This window comes from Mustela nivalis (genome assembly GCF_964662115.1).
Source record: "Mustela nivalis genome assembly, chromosome: 2".
Lineage (NCBI taxonomy): Eukaryota > Metazoa > Chordata > Mammalia > Carnivora > Mustelidae > Mustela > Mustela nivalis.
In genome coordinates this window covers 155,099,254-155,112,747 of record NC_139021.1, presented here as the reverse complement: position 1 = coordinate 155,112,747, position 13,494 = coordinate 155,099,254, and the positions used below count along the sequence as shown (strand labels likewise).

The following is a 13,494-nucleotide window of genomic DNA, read 5'->3' as shown; positions in this document are numbered from 1 at the left end:
CCCAGTGGAGAGGAACAAGTCCTCTGCAGCCAAAAGTCAACCTCACCTCTGGGAAGTTAAAGACTTTTTCCAAGCTGCCCTTTGCTCACAGGTGAAATGAAGACAAATGACCCTATCCTAGAGCTGTTTTAAGAAGGCTCAAGGAAACCACCTCTGTGAAGCCCTCAGCATAAAGCATGGCATCTGGTTGGTACCCTCCAGGACTCGGCGTGCTCGCCTGGCACACGAGTGAGCTGTGCAGTGATACCTTTCTTCCCAGCAAGCAGACACTGTCTTCCCATGTCAAAACTCTCTGGCTTGCTGAAGTTATTAGTTACTAATTTTAGTGAGGATTTAGGGAAGTGAACATGTGCCTTAGAAAAAGATGAACTCAAAAAAAAAAAAGAAAGAAAGAAAGAAAAAGATGAACTACCTTATGGGAAAGAGAAGCCCCCTCCATGCCCAGTACTGGGAGACCAATAATTAAGTCATTACATGTGTGTGTCAGAGAAAAGCTTGCGGTGGGCTCTAACACTATTGCTACCATAGCATTAAAACCATAGAATTCTATTTCTTTTTTTTTTTTTAAAGATTTTATTTATTTATTTATTTGACAGAGAGAAAGATCACAAGTAGGCAGAGAGGCAGGCAGAGAAAGAGAGGGAAGCAGGCTCCCCGCTGAGCAGAGAGCCTGATGCGAGGCTGGATCCCAGGACCCTGAGATCATGACCCAAGCCGAAGGCAGCAGCCCAACCCACTGAGCCACCCAGGCGCCCCTAGAATTCTATTTCTTGATAAAGGAGGAGGTTTAACTCTGTGTCGTAAGGATGAAAAAGAAGGCTGGAAAGTGAAATATAGTGCTTGCTCAGTTTTCATAAGAAAAATATGTTGCAAGTCTAATTTACATGCACAGAATTAAATCTGGGAAATACATATATCAAAATATTAACTGTGGTTACCCAAGTGTTAATCTGAGTAATACTTATTTTCCACTTAATGTATGATTTTATTACTTTTCTATAATGGTACAGGGGAAAACAAAGTTCTAAAAGGGAAGGAAAAAAGATAACCCTCCCAAACTTTTGCTTTTGGAGACAACCGGATATCGATTCTGTGATAAGTGAGGCAAAACCCCTCCATCCGGCTGTTAGCTGGGGGGATGACTCTGACCTTCTCCTTTGCTGCCGTGTGTGAAAACTGAGCTTGACTTCCCAGCCTCCAGGTAGCTCTCCCGCTGTCAGCACCTCATCTCTGCGATACTGATTTTATCCAAGTCTAGCCAGGGAGGCTTTTCTGAACAAAGGATGTGATGAACAGTGAAGGCTGGCGCAGGGTGCAGGCAGGGGCCTCAGACCTGCCAAGGCGTGGTGGCCCAAGGACCCGTCCTTGCCGTGTCTTGCAGGGCGAGAGGATCGCGCTGCTCCGACAGGTGGACGAGAACTGGTACGAAGGGAGGATCCCAGGGACGTCCCGGCAGGGCATCTTCCCCATCACCTACGTGGACGTGATCAAGCGGCCCCTCGTGAAAAACCCCGTGGATTACATCGACCTGCCTTTCTCCTCCTCCCCAAGTCGCAGCGGCACCGCGAGCCCGCAGGTACCTAGACTTCTCGTCCTTGGTCTTCACGCTCCTCACGACCCGTCCACGGTGCTGAGGGCACGCAGGCCCTCTGGGGTGGCTCTGCAGCACTGTGATTAGGAACTCCCTGCAGTCATGCAGAGGGTACACACCAGGGTTTGTTTTCATGGGTACAAATGACATGTTTCGAGAACTTGGAGGGACAACTATTATGTTGGGGAAAAGAAGAGCTTAAGGTGATGGCTCTGGGGATAACATGCTTAGGGCCAGAGAAATGAGAGACTTTAGCAGTGGGTCCAAAACTAGGAGCGTCCTATCCTGCGTGAAGCTGGTTGTCTGAGGACCACTGCTGTCCAATACATACCGTGACTCAGGCCGGTTCTCTTCAGCATCTTACTGGTCAAGGCCCCCCTGCAGAAGGCAAAGATTGAAAGAGAGAATCTCGCACCCTCATCCTCAGACAGACCAGATCCAGAGTATTGTTTGCAAGCAGGAACTAGGCTGGGAAAGGAACAGATAGCGTCCCTGTTTACGCTGGGCCAAAAGGAAGTAGTTTTACAGGCATAGTAAGATGTTTGCATCCCTAAACGTTTATTATAAATGGACTTGTTTTATAAAATACATAAATTATTCCCAACCCATCCCCACTTCCCCAAGAAAGAATTAGGACCTTGGGTTCCGAAGAGGCATGGTGGGGTGACTTCCTGTGAAGGCCACTGACCATACCCCCGTGGTAAGGTGTAGGGAGAATGGCCAGCAGTGTGAGAGCGGGACCCGGACCTGGACCCAGGATGACACTGGGATGGTGCCTCTTTTCTGTCATCCTCTCCTTACTTCCTTCCACCTGCCCATCCCTGACCCCGGGGATGGTTCTTGGCAGAAGGCATTAGACGGGCTGACCCAGGGCTTCCTGCACAGCGAGCTCCATCTCCTGCGATGTCACGGGGAGGGGGCATGGAGTCCGTGCAGGCCATTCTGCTTCGTAGTAATTAGAGGAACTCAGCGAGATTTTTCACTTCACTGTAGCCAAGCACAACTATAAAACAAAATGTCTCCACTGCTCATATCCATCTCTGGAAGGCTCTTTGCTGGGTACTCTAGAGAGAATAAAAGCCCAAAGAAGGGGCAGGACTGTGGCAGGGCACCTTTTTCCCTTCGTGGTGTGGGTCAAGGCTCTTCAGTGGCAGCAGGAGCGGGGTGGGGTGTGGCGGGGTGGGCGGCTTCCAGTGTGTCCCTCTGAAAGTCCCATTCCACAGACCGTGCCAGGGCCGTCTGTAACCACCCCGATGGACTCCTTTCTCCCGTCTCCATACCCCTCGCTTCCCCCCTTCCTCCACCTGCACACACTGTGCACACACGTGCACACAGCCACATCCCACTTTCTCTCCAGCCTACCCAAACGATTTCATTATTTGGACACCGGAGTGTCCTCGTCCTCTGCATTTCATTCCTCTTTGTATATCCCTTGTGATTATTTTCCTCCTCTCTTCTTTATGCTGACTCTTGTACCTTTTTGCTTCTTTCCTTTGTTTTCCTCTCTCTCCTTTTCTTTTTAAGTTTGCCAGTCACAGCAAGCTCATCGTGCCGGCCCCCTCATCCCTGCCCCACCCCCACCGAGCCCTGTCCCCGGAGATGCACGCTGTCACCTCGGAGTGGATCTCCCTGACTGTTGGGGTCCCAGGCAGGCGGCCTCTGGCCCTGACCCCACCCCTGCCTCCTCTTCCAGAAACTTCTGTCTATAACACGGACCCCCTCTCCTCGTGGGCGAGACCGGGTTCCTCTCTCTCTCTCAGCCTTCCCCATTCGAGCTGGTCCGATCGATCCGCCCCACGCTCGCTGGCTGCCCCGCTGGCCCTTCCTCCCTCCCACAAAGCTGCCTCCTTGGCACCCGGAGCTTCCACCTTCCTTCACGTCAACGGGGACAGTGGTGTCTACATGCCACCCCCAGGTGTCCACCAAGATAGCTTCCCGCAGCTGCTGCCGGGGAGCTCTGATAGGGTCATCTCGGAGCTCAGCAACGCCTTTAGCAGCCAGGGTAAACGGCAGCCGAGGCGAGAAGAGCGCGGACAGTGTGAGAGGAGAGCAGAGCGGGAGGCAGGTGAGCGATACCCCGGAGCACCCAGGATCTCTAAGAAGAGCTGCTTGAGACCTTCAGACGTGGTCAGGTGCCTGAGCGCGGACCAGAGACTCTCAGACCTCCGTGCGCCCGAGGAGAGCCGGCCCGGCAAGCCCCCGGGTAGCCCTTTTCCGGGAAGGGAGGCTGAGCAGACAGAGCTGCATAGAGGTGGTGAGCAGGCCGAGAGGAGGGCCGCTCGGAGTGCTGGGAGCCAGGTAGGCCTGCAGCATGACCGCGGGTGCCTTGGCATCTCAGTTGGCAGGGTGGGCTGGACGTCTCACCCGTGGCCCGTCTTCCGTGGCCCCATGGATGCCAATGAGAGCCCTTCGCTTGCCTTGGGGGCAGAAATAGTACCCAGGAGGGAACGGAGGGGCCACTGATTAAAGTGCCAGGCTGGGGACACTTGGAGGTAAAGGACAGTCCACACTGGCCTCTTGAGGGGACTCAGAAGTCACTCCCCCTTTGGCCGCCTCCTGGCCCAGTGCCAAAGCTCCACGAGAAGGAAAGCCTTCCTCTCATCCATTCACGCCTTGGAGACTTTCCTCTGTTTGTTCTAACACAGCTGAGAACACCAGGCTTCAGTTTGGCTCCGTGTGGTTTGGTTTTGTGTGAGCTGCACTTTGTCTCCGTAACCCCTGGCGCACTGCCGGCGCCCAGCTCTGTCAGGTCTTCGTCCTGTCTCGTGTTCGTGTGGGAGCACAGGGCTTTTGTTCGCTGACGAACAAATGCATTTGGGTCCTGAGGAGATGGATGCAGGCCCAGCGCTGGGACCCCAGCAGGGACAGGGTCCTTGAGTGGACACCCCAGGGTTTTAGGTGACTGTCCCATTTTCTCTCTGGGTCAGCTACAATGATTTCAAGGACCAAAGTGGCTTTAGGGTGTTTTGAGGGCTAAAAAATTAGGGATGGGGATGAGGATGAACTTGGCAGTTAGATCATGATTCCAGAGCTATTTCTGGAACTGAGAACATTCTAGAATGCCTTCAGTAGCAGATGGAATTCTTGAAGACGCCTCGTTTGTTGTTTACTGCGTATAATACCCCCAGTACACTATGCTTGATCCTCAGACCTGAAACTGTGAAGTTTCATTTAGTCATTTAGTCACTCAACAAATATTTATTTGAGGCCTATAGACACCAAGATCACATTCCGTGGGAAAGCGGGATCTATCTGTGGGATAGTGTTAAATAATCAGGCTAGCCAGCCACAGTTTTCTACTTGCAAAGTAGAGGTTAAAGTGGTCTCTTCTTCATAGGGTCTTCATAGGGCAGTTGTAAGGACTAAATGAGCTAAGCACGGTGCCCATCCTGTGGGAGGGGTCCCTTAAGTGGATTGTTTCTCCCACACTGAGCGAAATGAGGACCATTTCTCCTGTTCCCACTCTGATCTTTTCCCTGACCCAGGGAAAAGAGCAGAACCTGGGGCAGGCCTTGCCTGGTCCCAGAGAAGGTACTCCTGGAATGTGTGTTTCAGGAGGAAGAGAAGGGTGCGTCCCACCAAGCAAAGAGCAGTTGGTTGGGGAGAGATGGCGAAGGGGCTTGCTGAGAAGAATTCAGTGTCTCTGACGGGAACAGTTCTGTAAACATCCCAAGTCAGCCCACGGTGCCTGGAGACCTGGTTTACTGTCTGCTGTGAGTCAGCACAGCTCGATCCAGGGGCCAGCCTGTACAGGAAGTGTGCCTAGTGCGGGAACTCTGGGCCAGTCAGGGGGTATATACTTCCCGCTTCCTAACGGAGGATGGGAGAGGGCAGGGGTGGGGTGGGTAGCTGGCAACATGGAAAGATGGACCTGTTGAAAATGGTTTTCCTTTCTTGGTGGGCCTCCAGAACCCAAGTGTACCACTTCCTGTCCCACCCTTCCCCGTCCTCTTCCAGTGCCAGCCCCTTCTCTGTGGGTGTGTCCGGCCCTGACCCCAGCCTGGCTCCCTGCTGAGAGCTGGAAGGTTGTGTGAGAGGGGCCCCTGCCCCCAAACCTCCCACCCAGCCCCTCTACTTTAGCCTCCTGTGACTGGGAACCGGAGCCAACCACTCACAAAAGGGGGACCAGCAGAAGCTCCCTGCCCCTTGAGGCCTTCTTGGGATGATAGAGCTAAAGATGGAAAGGACTTCAGGGACAACTGTTCCTTGGTGGCCTGTCAGCTTGCTAGGGCCTCGGGCTGTGTCACTTATTTGTATAAATGCATTCCAGACCAGCGTGCTTGATCCGGAAAATTGCCAGTCACTGTTCTTGCTGTGGGGAACTGAACCAAAGTTCAATTTTATGATAGTTGTTAGGAAGCTAGGCTGAACATCTGACCAGTAAGTGGAGGGAATTCAGCGGAGTACCTTAAATGAAAAGACATTCTGAAATGTTTCTTCTTTCATTGCTCATATATTGAAGGCCTCATGTGATCTGACCATTTAGACAGCAAGCCGGCTATGCCTTCCACAACCTCCCTGCTGGTTTGCCTGGATAATCCCCAGCTGCCCTTCACTTCTCCCCTTAGATGTTACTTCTTCCAGAAGCCTTTCCTGACAGCTTCCCCCTGCCCCTGCAAAACTGGATTAAGTGCCCGGATTTTGTGTGTCCCCAGCTCTGGCACTTGATTTGGGGTATCTCAGTTTTGTTGTCTTCTTACCTTCACTGGTCTGTGTCACCATTAGAGTGATAGCGCCCTAAGGTCAGGGACCATGACACAGGACATATAGAAGGTACTCAATAAATATAGGTACTTGTTGAGTGAAAGAGAAGATAAAAAAAAGTGATGGACCCCAGTTAAAGCTATGTATGATCTCCACTGTGGGGAAGGGGAAGATAAGATAATGCTCTCAAGGGTGCCTGGGTGGCTCAGCGGGCTAAAGCCTCTGCCTTTGGCTCAGGTCGTGGTCCAAGGGTCCTGGGATCGAGCCCCACATCGGGCTCTCTGCTTGGCAGGGAGCGTGCTTTCCCCACCCCACCCCCCACTCTTTCTCTCTCTGCCTGCCTCTCTGCCTACTTGTGATCTCTGTCTGTCAAATGAGTAAATGAAATCTTTAAAAAAAAAAAAAAAAAAAGATAATGCTCACAAATCATTATAATGCGGACAGGTAAGGAGAGTCAGGTAGTTCACCCTAAATGTTCAGGATAAGGAGAAATAATAAGCAAGAGGAGGGAGAAGGTAGAAGTCTGGTAGACTTTGGAAAGAAAAGTGGCATTTGACGTTGGACTTCAAGTATAGGGACGTTTATAAGCAAATACCAAGAGGGTGTCATTTAAGGCAAGCAAATAACCCAGCCAAGACAGGTGGGAACATGAGAGGGGGTGTGTGAGATTTGAGCTTTGGGTGAGGCTTAGGGTGTCCACAGGCGGATGGAAGGGGGGCGTCCAGGGAAGGGGCTGGGAGCAGAGCTGGAAAGCACGTGGACACCCACTGGCAGCATCTAATCACCTTCCTCACGGTCACGTGCCTCCTGTGAATCCGTTGTCAGACTTCCCTGTTTGGTGCTAAGTCCCTGCATGGCTGCTTCCTTCCCCCTTCGTCACCTCTCCAGTCCAGCCCCACCCCTGCCACCCCCAGCTCTGAGGGTGGATGAACACTTGTGAAAGCTTTGGCTTTTCACGCCTTTGTAGACTCCCAAACTGAAATCACATTGGGTCAGTTGCTCACGTTTTAGGTGTGTGTCCTTTGGACAGTGGAAGCGATGAATAAAGGGCAGGGGGTGTTTCAGGGAACCACGGTGTAGTGGGGAGAGCACTGTGTCGGAAGTCGGGAACCCTGGGCCCTGGCCCGGTGCTGCCGGTGGCCTGCTGTGTGTCTTTGGATGAATCACTTCCCTTCTCTGGAAGCTTCCTCATCCATAAACAAAAGATTAGACAAGAGAACTGAAGGTCTTTTTAGCATTGTTGTTCTATGATTAGCTAAAAATCCTGTGTGACTGAAAGGGGGAGAAAAGAAATTCAAAATTTTAAGTAAGGAGTTTATTGTAGACCTTCACAACTGAAAAATGAAAAGTTTTCCCCTTCATTTGGGGGGTGTACTAGGACAAAAATATACATATAGACAAAATACCCAAGAGTTCAGAATTATCCACCAAATTCTTGGATTCTGTCCGGTGTCATTTTGGCCAAGAAGATTTAGGATGATCAAGACCATGAAGGTGAGGATCATCTTACAAATCTTCAGTCATTAGAATCATCAGCTATTTGCTGAACTTTCCCCAGAGAGAGGCACTATTTGCTGACTGGCATCCAGCCTTGGTTTTTAAGAGTTCCTACAATGAGCTTGAGAGATCCTCATAGAATTTCTGAATTAAAAAGAATCATTTCAGATCCTCTACTCCAGTGACTCAGACTTTTCTGGGTCACAGAACCTTTGAGAATGTGAGGTGAGCTGTGGACTGTGGGCCAGTAGTCTGGGGACAATGAGGGGCGTGCACACACAATTCTGCATCAAGTTTCAGGAGATCCACCCCGAGTCCATCCGAGTTTCCTGGGAGTCTGTCAAGAGCCCCTAGTCTATTCTACTTTTATTGTGAGATGAGAAAAGTGACAAAATTTTCACGATATTCGTTTGCGTCCCAAAGGGAAGGAAGCCAGTCAACGACAGAAATCAGTATTTGGGAAAGCCGTGTGCCCTCAAAGCAGCTGAGAAGCACAGATAAACTCCTTCACAGCCTCAGAGAAAGGCGAGCAGAGAATGCCGCTGAGGTGATGACAGAAACAGGCTTTGGCGGATTCAGAGGGGATGCCCCTTACTATGTGGTAGCCAGCTTTGTTCCCAGAAAGATAAGAACAGAGACATGGGCCTGCTTTGAGCGTGGAAATTAAGGAAATCAGAAGTGGTAAGATACCCAGCTGAAAATGGGAAGCATTCTCCTTTGCCTCATCTGGAAGGGAAATCTTTAAATGTGTTCCGACGCTGGTTAACGAAGAGTGGGATGGAGAGGGGCGCTGGCTGCAGTTCCAAAAATAACCAGCAGGTGTTCTCTCAACACCTGAGGTCGGCAACTAAGACCTAAAGTTGAAGTGTCCACCCCTCCAAAGGTGTCAGGAGCCATGGCAGATATCAATAGCAACCGTCATGCCTGCTACAGAGGACCTCCTGAGCTGACCTCCTGGTCAGTGACCTCTCCGGCTACTCTGATGGGTCCCTCAGGCAGAGCACAAGCACGGAGCATCAGGGTGGTGTGGGGTGTACAGGACCCGGGGTCTGAGAGCTCGGGGTTCACATCCAGGCTCCTCAGTTCCCAGCTCACACATGTAGTTTCGTAGGGTGAGGTAACTATGGACCACCCTGCTGAGTTACGAGGATGAAATGAGAGGCAGTGGAGACTTAACACCTGGCACAGAGCCTGTCCCTGGGACTCTGTAAACACCCGTTACATGATATCAAGGTAACAGGGAAAAGACAGAGAAGCAGCGTGCTGTATCCTCCTTACCCCATTATGCCTCCTAAGAGAGGAAGATGGCGGGGCAGGGAGGAGGAGAAAGTAGAAGATCGAAGAATCCTCCCACTCTGTACTCCACAAATCCAGAATTTAGAAAACGTAAAATTTGCATTCTGTAACTTAGTGCTTCTCCCTGTTCTCTCTCACCTTGTATCAAGGTGTCCTCTTGCAAAACTTTTGCTTCTTCATCTTTGAATACACATTTGCCATTTCTCCTCTGATTGCTTTAGGAGGGAAAGAGACCACACACTGTAGACCATGACAAGAAGGCTGAGCGTTTGAGTTTGGTGTTGTCATCAGATTCGAGTGATGACAAAGGGATGTGTTCTCTGTGGAGCAAGGGGACTGTATCTAGGTGGGGAACAGTTGGACCGATTGGTTTTTATTTTGTTTTATGTTTAAGCTGGGATCTTTTTCTTAATGAGCTCAAGGAGAACTTGGTCCTGTTGTGAGGGTCCTGTGGAAGTGTTCTAGAAAGCCAGGACCCTGAATCAGTCAGGCCTCTGGCTCCTCTGGCCAAGTTTGCCTGTGGTGTGCCCAGAGCTGCGAATCAGCCACCATGCAGGGCAACCCCTCAGCCCCCACACTGCCAGAGGAAGCCCTCCGTCCATATCTGGAGGCTGCGTCAGAAGCCCTCTACCCGGTCCTCAGGGGGCCGTGTGAGGTGCCTCCATCCTTAAGCCTGGTCAGACCCCCACTCCCAGACCCTAGCTCCCAGTTCATAGGATGCATGCCCTTTGACCTTTATGCGAGAACCTCAGAGCCAAAAAGGATGTTTATGTTAATCATGTCCAATCCTCTTATTTTACTAAGAATTTGAAATCCAGAGAAATTCCACATTTTGCTCCAAAGACTATGAATTAGTTTTGTAGCCTGGCCTGGAACCCAGATTTCCTTGTACCCAGTTTGGTCTCCCCTGAGAGGCCAGTGTGGGTCACCAGAAAGAGAGGTGGGGTGGGGTCTGAGCAGATGACAGGGTAGGTGTGTGCAGTGAGGGTTGAGGAATGTTGTCTCTGAGTGACTGGGACTAGGGGCCAGGGGGTGGGGAGGCGGATGGAGGAACAGGGGTGCGGAAGGGATCTGTGATGCTCCCAGGGACTTGGACCACTCTGAGGCTGAGGTCCTTAGTCTTGTTCACATCTCCAGCACTTCCTGCTGTTTTTTATCCTATGGAGAGTTTACTTGGGATTTCAAGGCTTTGGCACACACCCAAAGCTGGACAAGAACCTTGCTAACTCCTTGTGAGCACCAGGTATTTGTGGATCCAGAGGGATTAAGGGAGGCTGGGGTCAGACTCCTGGGGGTCTTCTGGAAACAGCAGATAGAAAGGCAACTGAGCAAGGCTTCCTGCAGGACTGCTCACTTGGGGAGAATAAAACCAGCAGTCCAGGCCAAGGGGGGCAGTTTGTGAGTGTGTGTGCAAATACAGACGCAAAACAGTTTCCAAATCAACAACTAACCCTACTTGCTCTCGGAGGGGTTGGGGGGGCTGGAGTGCAGCTTGTGTGTGTTGGGGGTGGAGGGCTGATGGCTGTTTTTCTAAACATGTGTGTGGGGGGGGGGAACAGAACTCAAATATATCTCCAAGAGTTTGAAATGTGCTTGGCATAGGATAATGCTCTCTTATTCTTAATCTTGGCTGAGGTCGTAATTAGAATTTTGTCTACTTTTTTTTAGGCTTATGTACAGGCAGGGGAGGGTTCGGAGCCTCACTATCCAGTAGGAATATAATATGAATCATGTATGTAATTTAAAGTTTCCTGGTAGTAAAATGGAGTAAGTGAAATTAATTTTAACAATGTATTTCATTTAGCCCAACATAGCTACTGTAGTATTTAAACTATTAATGTAATTATATAGTAGTATATAATCTGTCTAATTATTAGTAATATAGTTTACAGTCTACATTTTGTGCTAAGTTTTTGAAATCCAGTTTATATTTTTACACTTGCAGCACATTTCATACTGGCCACATCTCAAGTGTTATTGGCTACCATATTAGCGTAGGTTCAGAGGAAAAGATCTATAAAGCTGTACACAGTTAGAAATGGGGGCGGGGGAGGTACACCTGGGTGGCTCAGTTGGTTAAGTGTCTGCCTTCGGCTCAGGTCATGACCCTGGGGTCCTGGGATCAAACCCCGCTTCGGGCTCGGGAGCCTGCTTCTCCCTCTCCCTCTGTTGCTCCCCCTGCTCATGCTCACTCTCTCTCTAAAATGAAATAAAATAAAATAAAATAGAAAATGGGGCCCGGGAAAGAAAAATAAATACCTAAAGAAAAAAATCTGAAAGTAAGTGGCCTTCAAAGCGAAGGGCAAATCCCTGCCTCAGATATCAGTGGTCTCCAGCTCTCCTGAGAGTCCACATTGCCACACACACCCCCGATCAAAAACTGGTTTCTATCCCAACTACATGATATGTTTGATTTAAATGTAAGGAATGTATTTCAAACAGGGAGAAGTTAAACCTTAGGTAATAGGATAAATGTTTATCTTGCTCTTGTCCTTTCTTCCACAAACTGTGGGTAAGGAGTCCAATCATCCTTACCTCGGGGATGACTGAAGTTTGTACTAGATGTCAACTTCGTCTAGATGTGAAGGCAATGATAGCGGTTATCCTCTGATTTGCATATGACCTGAAACCAAGGAAGGCATTAGCTGGGTCAGTATCCCTTCCAGTACTGTGCATCCTTAAGTTAAGGACTGGACCGTATCTGTTACCACACACTGTACCTTTTACATAAAGAAAAAGTATTCAGGAAGAGAAGTGACCTATTGTCACAAAGGGCAGAAGCTAGGTGTTGCTACGGTCCTAGCTATCCCAGCGGGACTCAAGAAGAAAGTGGTGTATGTCACGTAGACACCGAGCACTCAGTATTCAGTGGCTTTGTCCCCTTGTGCAAACTTCATGCTTCCTTGAGCCTTAAAAGTCCTTTTCCACCTTTTCTAAGTCAAAGGGTTAATGTAAAAGTCAGATGAGGTCATGGATCTCTATGTGCTTTGAAAGCTGGGGGTGTGTGTTTGTTTTTAAGTGCTTTGCAAAAAAGGGATAGTAAAATATTCGGGTCCTTTTTAACATACCTGATGTACCAAACCTCTCTGAAGCACCAAATATTTGCTTGATGATTAAGTCTAGTCACTCCTTGGAGATTAAGTTCACTGAAAGATGCTACAGGGCTTCTGTAAGCTTTGACCACCATGTGTAGAGATGGTCCACATCCTCTTTCTGTTCTGCATTTGACCTGAGGTCATTAGGCCACAGACACAGTTTGGAAATATTTTGGTTATTATGAGAACTTTCATTTTCATGAGGTGTGACCCACATTCAACAGTCTTGGCACATTCTAGCCAAAGAATCTCAGTGAAGGATAATTAAGGTCCCCTACAGCTTTTCTCTCCCAGATTGATCTGTGGACCAGCATCAGAGGCTTCATCAGCCAAAATGTAAGAATCTTGAGGGCATGTTCTGGAATGACATGGGGTGTGATATAACTGATGAATCATGACCTCTACCTCTGAAACTAATAATACACTATATGTTAATTATTGAATTTAAATAAAACTAAAATAAAAATTTTAAAATGTAGTCTCAGGATGCACCCCAGGTGTGTCCACTCAGGGCTCCAAGCAGATAGCAGCACACACAGAGAGAGGGTTGAGAAGCCGTCCCCCCCACAGCATCCCATCGAGTGACAGCACAGTGGCTGGGATTGACTGCTCCCTTCCTCTCCAGGCAGCCCTTCTACTGGACAGCTCGAACTTCTAGAGTTTTCCCTCCTGTTAAAATCCTCCTGTCAGAGTACATTTCCTTCTTCCGCCCCGTTAAAGCCCGCATAGCAAGTGCTTGGAAATAGTTACTTTGGCGATGACCTGAGATCAAGGAAGGGATTACACAGAAGCCTTGATCCAGAGGCTGGATGGGTGGTGATTGGGGCCACACAAGGTCACCTGGCAAAGACCAGCAGGTCCTGAGATGTTAGAGAAGGACCCTGAAAAGGACTCTGGCAGGTTTGGCTCCTCCTTTACTCCTGCCAGAGTCCAGGGTTTAAAGGATTAGCGTCTTGAAGAAGTTTAGAGAACTTGAAGAGGTTTCCCAAAAGGACGGGAATACAGAAGTGATGTCTGGGTGGCATTTAGTCCTGTGTGACATGCTAAAGGATGAGGCCATTTACAGCAGGATTAAACATGAGGGGATGGTGTGGTGCACACGAGGGCCAGCCCAGCAGCTTAACCTCTTGCTAGCGGTATGGCATTGGGGCATGCCCCAAACTCCCCCTCCCCCAGCATCAGCTTCCTGGGTTTTAAAATCAAACAGAATGATAAACCCTGTGCCTATCTCCAGGGTTTCTGTGGGACTCATGGAAAATAATACCCGTGAGCACTCTTAATGACGTGAGAAATGGTCTAAGGATGAAAGAT

The 13,494-nt window shown here is 49.5% G+C and overlaps 1 protein-coding gene across 50 annotated transcripts in view; it reads left to right on the top strand.

The window, feature by feature from the left end:
- SORBS1 (sorbin and SH3 domain containing 1) overlaps nucleotides 1–13,494 on the top strand; it is a 226,192-nt gene that overhangs the window by 201,599 nt on the left and 11,099 nt on the right. For 30 of the 50 annotated variants that reach the window (XM_082722032.1, XM_082721996.1, XM_082722034.1 and 27 more), the window contains 2 exons: nucleotides 1,382–1,576; nucleotides 3,116–3,889. In XM_082722032.1, coding sequence (XP_082578158.1) covers nucleotides 1,382–1,576; nucleotides 3,116–3,889 — 969 coding nt within the window. The remainder of the gene's footprint in view (nucleotides 1–1,381; nucleotides 1,577–3,115; nucleotides 3,890–13,494) is intronic. The other 20 variants (XM_082722008.1, XM_082722005.1, XM_082722014.1 and 17 more) reach the window with 1 other exon arrangement.